The sequence below is a fragment of the Beta vulgaris genome, chromosome 3, assembly GCF_026745355.1.
Source record: "Beta vulgaris subsp. vulgaris cultivar EL10 chromosome 3, EL10.2, whole genome shotgun sequence".
Lineage (NCBI taxonomy): Eukaryota > Viridiplantae > Streptophyta > Magnoliopsida > Caryophyllales > Amaranthaceae > Beta > Beta vulgaris.
The window spans coordinates 43,562,257-43,572,241 of record NC_079204.1 but is presented as its reverse complement, the minus strand read 5'-3'; the positions used below and the strand labels follow the sequence as shown (position 1 = coordinate 43,572,241).

Sequence of the window (9,985 nt, the reverse complement as noted above, 5' to 3'; positions counted from 1 at the left end):
ATTCTTAAGGTGTTCGTGATGTTTAACATAATTCTCAAATATTTATTATATTTGGAAAATTCTTCATATATTTCTAAACTTTGCGTTTGGGATCAAAAAATTCTTATCATATACCGAAATTCAAGCACATTAATTTTCTAAGGTACTCTTAAAAATTAAACTTTGAACTTCAAAATTTTAATAAAGGTATTTTGAGAATTAAACCAGACTACGAACCTGTTCTCTTCGGCATAAAACAGCTGAACTGAACCGAACTGAATTGAACTGAACTGAAATGAATAGTGATATGTGAGAGTAAAAGTATTGTCCAGAACTGAACTGAACTGAGTTGAACTGAACTGAAAATAAGCTGGGGAGAACAGGGCTTACAAAGATACCTCAGGCAATTATCCTTTAATTTACACTTATTAATATACAACTTTGGGCCTGTTCTCCCCAGCTTATTTTCAGTTCAGTCCAGTTTAGTTCAGTTCAGCTTAACTTCATTTTTTATAACCATTTTGTTAAATATTATTATTATGTTGATCTAATTTATTTTACTAATTCTTCTTCTTCTTCTTCTTCTTCTTCTTCTTCTTCTTCTTCTTCTTCTTCTTCTATTATTATTATTATTATATCATTATTATTAAGTATTATTATTAGCATTATTATTTCTATATATTATTTTGTTAGTATAGCTTTACTCATTATTATTACTATTATTATTAGGAGGAATATGGTTTAGGTCAAAAGCACAAATAAACTCACGTTTTTTAGCCCATAAACAAATCAAATCGCGTGAAAACGGGTTATGATGCAATTTTGCGCGGTCTGACCCAATCACTATTTTTATTACTAAATATTATTATATTATTAAAATTTAATCATTAAAATAGTAATATTAATTTACTTAGATATTATTGTTATTATATAATCATCATCAAGTATTAATTATCATCATCAAGTATTAATATATTATTACAAATAATATAAAATAACTATATTAATTATCATTAATTATAATTATTATTACTAATAATTTATGATTATTAATATTATTTATTTATAACTATCATTTAAAAATATCCAAAAATACTGTTATTATTATTCATTATTAATTATTCATTATTATTACTTATCATTATAATAATTATTTAATACTACATCTGTTTTTATTTAGTTGCAACGTTTTGACTTTCACACTTGCCAATGTACAATTTCAAATCGTTTTATCTCTAATTGTATGTAAGTAAAAATTATGAAAATTTGATATTATGAAAGCTTACATCGAAACGAATCAAACAAGACCCCACATGACTATATTTTGTTTAACATATAAATCAATAAATGTGGTCAAATAAGAGAACATGAATAGTGCAATTTGTCAAACGTTGCAACTAAAAGAGAACGGAGGTAGTATTTATATTATTATTGTTTAAATATTAATTATATATTTATTACATTCAATTTAATTCAATTCAGTTTAATTCAGTTCAATTCAGTTCAATTCAGTTCAGTTCAGCTCAGTTTAGTGTAGTTCAGTTCAGCTGTTTTATGCCAATTTGCCGAAAAAAACATGCCCTTTATCCATTTACATATCCAATTATATGACAAAATTATAAAAATTGAAATCTTGTAAATGTAAATTTAGATAAATCCAACTATATCTTATATTCTAAATTTTTGTAGTGCATTCGCGGTTTATATGAAAAAACACAAAAGGAGTGGAGTATATAAATTCTAGATATGCACTAACTTTGTCTCTCACTTTCCGGTTTCCACCGTTTGCCTTTCCCTCTCTTTCTCTGCACTTTGTTTCCTCACTCTATATCTCAGCTTGATGCTCTGTTCAACTTGAAGAAATATATTTGAATTTCATGGAGATGATGGGTATGGCTATAGAAAACTTAACCCTGGCAAATCCTTTTATTACAACGGTTGCTCTAATAGCTGTCTCATCAATTGTGTTGGTGTTATTGTTAGCGATGTCTTTTCCAAATGGAGGGAAGAAACTTTCTGTATCTTGTGAAGGTCTTACTGTTCCCAGTAAGTCTCTAACTTTTTCAATTCCTTTTGCTTTGTCTATTCTCAGTAGTATTTACAAGGTGACAGCTGAGTTTATAAGATACTCGTTAACATTGTAGAGAGTTTTTTGGTCATTGTTGAGTCAGTGTTTTTGTTTTTATTGTGGTGTGTAGCGTTACTACCCCATTATTAATTACATTTCGTTTCTCTTTTAAAAAAAAAAAAATTTACATTTCGTTTGATAAGTGATGATAAATAGTGGTAATAATAATGCATTATAGTGTAAATTTATAGATAAAATCTCATTTTTTTTTTTTTTTGAGGGGAGATAAAATCTCATTTTATTACCCATGATAATGCCATTTCGGCCAGTTTAGTTGGGTGTAAAACATGTTGAGTGTAAAATGATTTTCATAGAAAATAATTTATAATGGAAAATATAATTTCAAAATTAGTTTTCCTCCATTTTTAAGGGAAATAGTTTTCATTACGGGAAGAGCAATTTTACTCCTAGAGAAAATGATTTGATACTTTATTGCACAACCAAATAATGTAAAATTGAAAATAGATGAAAATAGTTTTTTAAGAAAATGTTTTACAACCTACCAAACGTAACTTACATCCTCAAACATTCATTTCTTCCTAAAATTTACCATGTGAAGATGTGGTACTGAGTGGTAATGAAAAATTATAAAGAAAAACTCATCTTTTGGGATGAATTAGCGTTATCATGGTTGATGATCTGAAATTTTTCTTTACAAATTCCTATAATGCATTACCACTGTTTAGGACTACTAACCAAACGAGCCAAAGTAATACGTAGAATCGTCACTCAAATGTTTTATGACACGGCCGACTCAGCATGATAGGAACACCACAAAATTGATATGATACATAATCAATTGGCAACATGGCCTGTTTCTATAATTTTGTAATATTCAAATAGGAACATGTACTCAATTGCATATAAATGGTGATGCGCCATGTGCCAAACGACGTGGTTTTAATACTTTAAGAGTCTATGGTTTTAAGAAAAATATTGTTATTTGTTTCCTTAAATCTTGTAACTTGTTTTACCTTTTTCAAAATAAATAATATGTTTGTTGGCGTGACTTTTTTTTACACTAGATGTCCATTTACAATATGTTTTTTTCTTTACGACCTATGTTCTTTTAAAAGTGGATATTTACATGCTCTTTGATTTTAAATTATGTTATTTTTATCTTGAAAAGTTGTTGAAAAAATTCATGTTCTTTTATACGAATGGTATACTAGTACATAACCCATGCTTTATACTAATATGACTTGGTTAGATGAATTTTTGTCTATGATAATTGATAATAAGCCACATTTTATTTATTTTATATTTAAGCAAGTCTGGTAAACTATCATAATCATGTTTCACAATTTTAATATTTACTTGTACGTCGACTACCTACGGGTTTATTTTTCTCCTCTTCACACTTGTGAGTTGTGAAGGAGAGGTAATTATGCATCATTAGAGGATAATTGATTATGATAGTTTACCAAAAATCGTTATTTGAAGAGGAGAAAGAAATTTAGAGGTAAGCAAAAAAAAAAAAGTGAGACGAACAAAAATTATATTATTCAAGTAGAAGCGCGAGAACTTTGTCCATAGCTTAATTAAAGCACCTATTTTTTCCCTTATAGATAAAGTAGAAGTGGGAGAAAGGAAAAAATAAAGTCAAAAATGGTATATTTTTAGAAAATTTTCGATGGTACTAGAAAGAATAATTTAGGAATATCTAAATTTGGAACTCTAAATTTTGAAAGTGATAATATACTACTATTAATTGTTGAATAAATTAAAATAGATATATAGCCTTTGAGGTTTGTCGAGTAAAACTTTCTCTGTTGTAAAATAATTGCAACATACTACCTCTGGTCTTTATGAATTTACTCGTATTTTTTTTGGGGATATCCCTTATTAGTTTATCCATTTCTTTTATTTCCACTTTTGGAATGAGACAACTAACTTTCCATCACACATACATTCAACTTTACTGTAAAATAATAGTTGTCTTTCTTTCTAAGTCCAACAACTTTGTTTCTCCGAAAACTTTGTGCAAAAGAAACAGGTAAATTAATAAAGAGCGGAGGAAGTAGATAGTATAAAGAGACATAAAAAGAGGGACCCATATTTCTTTTTCCAGAGTCCCATATTAGATGATAGTAAAGAGTAAGCGGGACAAAACAATGTAAAAGACCACATTGGCCCTAGCCATATTCTAACCAATACCAAAATAACCCAGATATTAATGATAATGAATCCAATCTAATGGACCTGATATAGAAATGACCCGATCCATTAATGACATGACCTGAATCGAAACTATTGATGATAATGACCCAATCCCACACATGTTTCAACCGATGTCAAAATGATTCAAATCAAATCGACTCGACCCAAAATTTAACCATTACCAATATCAACCCGAATTGACTTTACCCATTTATGATGATGACGGAACCCAAGTCTACCCAAACCCAATTTGACCTGACAAAGTCTGCTCGAACCCAATTTGACCCGACCCATGTTCCATCCGAACCCAACTTGATCCTACCCAAGATTACCTGAAACCCAACTCAACCTGACCTGGCTAGACCCATGACTAGCCTGCTCGACCCAAGGTTACTCAAAAGACTGAAACCGAAAGACCTGAAAGGACCTGACACAAAAATTGCTCGTCTCATACCCGGCTATATGTTGATCTTACTTTGACTCGACCTAACTTGCACCTGACGAGGTTATGTTGGATCTGACGTACCGTCCCGGCAACCCTGACCCACCGACAGAGCTGAGGTATTATTGAAACAGAGTATTTAATTGTAAAATATGACCTTACCTTCAAATGGAAGCCGTATGGTTAAAGTTTTCAAATGTGTTACTTTAGTTTTCATTACTTATTATTGAAATCAGCAGGGTGACTGGCGTTGGCCTATTGTGGTTGACATCACCTCTAGTCCTAGAGATCATGGGATCGAGTGTTACCCTTGATCATGTTGGATTTCTTCTTCATTTCCCACAACTTGCTAGGACTTTTGCTTACTTTATATCCAAAAACAAATTTGTTATTTGAACTTCTATTGCAAGTCCATAAGTAAGTTGTACAAGAAAAAGAAAATACTATGAGAAAGAAGCCACCTGTCCGGGTGTTTAGTTACCTAGGTAATAGGTTTTTGTAGCCCCACTATTAAAGGTTTGATTTGTCATGGCTGGCGCGTAGAGAATTTGCTCTTTTTGTGGATTTTAGTTTGAAACTAATGGTGATGATGCAGAGGTTCCTGGGCTGCCTTTACTTGGGAATTTGCTGCAACTTAAAGAGAAGAAGCCTTATAAGACATTCACAAAATGGTCAGAGATTTATGGTCCTATATATTCGATCGAGCTTGGATCTTCTCATATGATCGTGCTTAATAATTCAGATGTTGTAAAAGAGGTCTCTTTCTGTCTCTTCTTAACCCATCAATACTATCACATTTAGAATGAGTAATAATGCACCTTATGACTTGATGCTTATATCGTTGTTACTAATAAGTTGACTTGTTGAACATTTCGTTAGTATGAAAGGTCATATGATCTGTATCATGTATGAGGTCTACTGAGCTAACACGTTTATGTCTAATGTATGTTGGCTGAAATTGTGATTGTATGGTGATCTGGTATTAAATGCCAAAACGTTATAAAAGACAGTGATGCATCTGCCCAGGGTGTGTCAGTTTGTAGCGTTAAGGGGTAGTCTGAGATGTGTTACACAGCTTACCAGAGTGTTTCTGCAGCCTAAATTATTTGTTGCAACAATATATGTCGAGCTCATAATGTCACTTGAGCAAAATTTTATTGTTGTAATTGTGAAAAGGTGTTTATTGTACTCTACTATTGATTGTTGTAACGTGGATTCTGGTCATCGCAGGAGACTGCAATTTAAGTTACTCAAAAGTGGTGATACTGTCCACTATTTGGGAATGAGGGGAAAAGGAATATAAAAGAATTAAAAGAAGTAGAGGGAAAAACTGTCTAGGAAGTAATGATGTTGTGTTTAACAATTCTTGTATCAATCAGTGCCTTCCCAAAAGAATTTCCCTTTTGTTTTCTGCTCCTGTTTCTTGCTTCATTTCTATTACTGATGCTTTCTTACTAGTAGCTTCATATCTTTGGATTACATTACCTAATGGTCTCCTCGTCGCCAATCTCTTACCTTAATGATTTACATTTGACTTCCAATTGTATCTTGTCAAATTTTATTCAATGTTTATTTTATTTCCTTTCGTGTGTTTGATTCATGCGGGGCACAAATAATGGTGGGAAGGATATTTGAATCAGGCACCTAATGTACTCAATGTCTGAGTCTTTTTAGGCTTTTAGCTCACATAAAATAATTTACATAGTTCTTTTGGTCAAGGCTGAATTTATTGGAATCTTTTGCTTTCTTTTCTCTCTTTCTTTCCCCAATTTTTAGGAGCAGGGAGCGCTTTGCTTTTAGTCTCCAACTTCATCTTTTTCCTGATAGTAGAAATCATGAAATCGTTCAGGGGAAATGGTTCTCATTTGCAACATGGCATCTACTTTCAGAATCAAATTGACTAACTTCTTGATCTTTTGAGTACTGAATACACTCTTTTCCCGAAATAGAATTTTGTGTAGTATACGGTTCATGATACGTTCAGAACCATAAATCAACTCTCTTTTTGAAAAATTCTCTCAATAATCTGTCTTCTTGTGCCAAAGGTATGGTGAAGTTTATGTGATAATCTGTAAAGAAGATATTTTTTTTGTTTTGTGACTTTTCAGTCATATGACTCATATCTAGCATTGCACAGGTTTTCTTCATTGTTTAGCATGAAGTTGGAAACTTTGGCTTCTGTGTCGGGGACATGTTAGTTTTAGTTGCATCCTGTTAAGCAAGTACTAGTGCTATTTTGAAAAGAAGCTGTTTCATAAAAAAATCCGCCTGTGTCATGACATCTCCTAGCTCCCTTCGCCAAACTTACCCATTTCAAGCTCCTTCCCCTCCCCCAAGGTTTTTTTTCTCTCTATTTACCCGAATGTTATTCTGTTTAAGAGACGCCACAATACATTGATAGTGTCTCTGCGTAATATCTTTGCTCGATTAGCATCCTTTTTTTCAAGTTTGGAGGCCCATATCAGACTGCTTTCCTCCATCCAGATTTAAACTAAATTTGACGATAGTTGCAGCCCGAAACTTGGGCTCCTGGATTAGTTCATGAAAGCTAGAATGTCTAATGCTTGAATTGCTTGAATGGAATTTCTTCATCTCCTTCCTCTCGTTGTGTTCCAGGCAATGGTTACCCGCTTTTCATCTATCTCGACCAGGAAACTCTCAAATGCTCTGACAATCCTTACAAATGATAAATGCATGGTTGCAATGAGCGACTATAATGAGTTTCATAAAACAGTAAAGAGATACATATTAACCAAACTATTGGGCTCTAATGCTCAGGTATCGATCTAATTTTCTTTACAGTAGTAGATTAGTCCTCAAATCTCATTAATCGTTCATATATTTGAACAACTGTTTTTTATGCCTATAATGCAGAAGCGCAACCGAGCAATTCGTGAAACCATGTTGGAGAATGTAGTGGATTGTCTTTATGCGCATATGAAGAGCAGCCCACTTGAAGCAGTGAACTTCCGGGAAATATTTGAGTCAGAACTCTTTGGATTAGCTTTGAAACAAGTATTTCTCTGTTATTCTAATTCTGGGATATGATCTAATGTTGTAAAAGATTAGCTGGCAGTGAATAACCAGAAATATATATGTATATGTATATATGCACAGGCTATTGGACGAGACGTGCTGTCTCTTTATGTTGAAGAGCTTGGAACTACTTTGACAAGGAAGGATCTATTGCATATTCTAGTTTGGGATATGATGAAGGGTGCAATCGAGGTTGATTGGAGAGATTTCTTCCCCTACCTGAAATGGGTTCCTAATAATATGGTAGAAACAAATATTAGAAAGTTGGATTTCCGCAGAAATGCAGTGATGAAGGCACTCATTAAAGAGCATAAGGAACAAAATACCGGGGGAAAGGTATCTTTGTCTGAAGTTCTTGAACTATCCTGAACTTCTATTTGTTATATAATCCATTGACTTTTTGCCAAAATATGAAACAGGAAATGAATTCCTACCTCGACTTTTTGCTGTCAGAAGCTGATACAATGACAATTACGGAGACTCAACTAGCTATGCTGCTTTGGGAGCCTATCATTGAGTCTTCTGACACTACATTAATCTCAACAGAATGGGCCCTTTTCGAACTTTCCAAGCAACCCGAGCGACAGGTTTAACTAATATTGTCATATTTGTTTTCCCCTAGCTACTCACGTACTCGTTTTCTATTGCTAATCATCATCTAACATGTATTACTATTAAACAGGAGCGATTGTATCAAGAAATCCAGACTGTTTGCGGCCAGGATATGGTTACGGAGGACCATTTGTCTCAGCTGCCATATCTGTCAGCTGTTTTTCATGAAACTTTGAGGAAACACAGCCCTGTTCCAATTATTCCCATACGATATGTTCATGAAAACACTCAAATAGGAGGCTACCACATTCCTGCTGGAACTGAGGTTTGTTTCCTTGCTGTCCTTGTAGTTTGGCTCTTTGTTTGGACAAATAGATACTATTAAACTGTTCCATGGGATAAAAAAAAAGGGATAAAAAAAATTATGACTTGCTTTTTTATTTTTGCTGCCGTAAGGAAGAGGGTGTGGGTAGACCTGAACTACCCTTCTTTGAAAAAGGAAAATAATATCTTCCGTTTGAAGAGTGTTTAATTGGTTGGGAGGAATAACAATTTCCCACACAAATTATTTTCCTGTTCTCCTTTGTTTGGTTTGTGAAAAATGGAAAATTGTCCTCCCAAGGATAAAATGCGATTTTCTCCCTAAGCGAATGAATGTCATCTTGTCCTCTCGGTCTTTTTCCTCTTTCTCTTCTCCCCAACCATCTTTCTGCCTGACCGCCATTGTCATTATATCCTCTCACTTTTCGTGTAATAAACCAAACAAGGAGAAAGCTAATTTACGATTGAGTTTTCACTTGAAAAATGTTTTTCATCCAACCAAAAGAGCCTAGAATTAAAAGTCAAGTTCATCTAGCGTAGTGGATGTGTATCAGAAGGCAAGATAGAGCAAAGCGTTCTCTGTCCACGCCCTTTTAGTGTTTTTTTAAAAAAAAAATGAGCTTACTTAGCTGACTTTAAGCTGTGTCATGCAGATCATAGTGAACCTGTATGGATGTAACAGGGACGAAAATCAATGGGAAAATCCGGATGAGTGGATTCCGGAGAGATTCTTAGACAATAAATATGACCCCCATGATCTTTACAAAACAATGGCTTTTGGAGCTGGTAAAAGGGTGTGTGCTGGTGCTCTTCAAGCCATGCTAATATCTTGTACATCGATCGGTAGACTGGTGCAACAATTCGAGTGGAGACTTCAAGCTGGGCAGGAGGAGGACATTGATACTGTTGGTCTCACCACACATAAACTTCATCCTCTGCATGCCATTATAAAACCCCGACGTCAACTCAATTAACTATATAAACTTTAAAACTAGCTAGTTATTGTTTTAAGCTTCAGAATAATGCTCTTTCTAAGTTATTAGGTAAAACAAGAATTTGACCTCAGAATGTTGGTAATTCCTGCTAAGAACTAAATATTAGGAGGGGAGGGTATTTTAGATATTATCACTTTAGTTTATTTGGGGAATAAGTTGGATTGTTTGTTAGAAAAGTAATATAAATATAGAGCAATATAGAATGTAAAAGGCATATGTTGAATATTGATAAGAAAACGTGTAAAGCTTGTTGTGTTTGCATAGAATTTAGTGTTCAAATACAACAAACCGAGACTTTGTGTGATGTTGGAGGTCGAGATTGACAAGAGAACTTCTTAAATCTAAATTCAAGAGCCTATCCATCTTTATTTT

The 9,985-nt window shown here is 33.4% G+C and overlaps 1 protein-coding gene across 5 annotated transcripts; it reads left to right on the top strand.

Moving 5' to 3' along the window:
• Window positions 1-1,674: 1,674 nt before the first annotated feature.
• Window positions 1,675-9,985, top strand: LOC104883634 (ent-kaurene oxidase). 5 transcript variants are annotated; one of them, XM_010668182.4, is made up of 9 exons: window positions 1,675-1,869; window positions 1,963-2,025; window positions 5,305-5,465; window positions 7,326-7,487; window positions 7,584-7,724; window positions 7,827-8,081; window positions 8,165-8,332; window positions 8,428-8,622; window positions 9,272-9,985. In XM_010668182.4, exons 1-9 carry the CDS (start codon window positions 1,857-1,859, stop codon window positions 9,590-9,592), a joined length of 1,479 nt encoding a protein of 492 aa, XP_010666484.2. In that variant the 5' UTR covers window positions 1,675-1,856; the 3' UTR covers window positions 9,593-9,985. The 5 variants fall into 5 exon arrangements, with proteins under 5 accessions (XP_010666484.2, XP_048497483.1, XP_010666483.2 ...); XM_048641526.2 differs by lacking the exon at window positions 5,305-5,465; XM_010668181.4 differs by having other exon boundaries at window positions 1,675-2,025.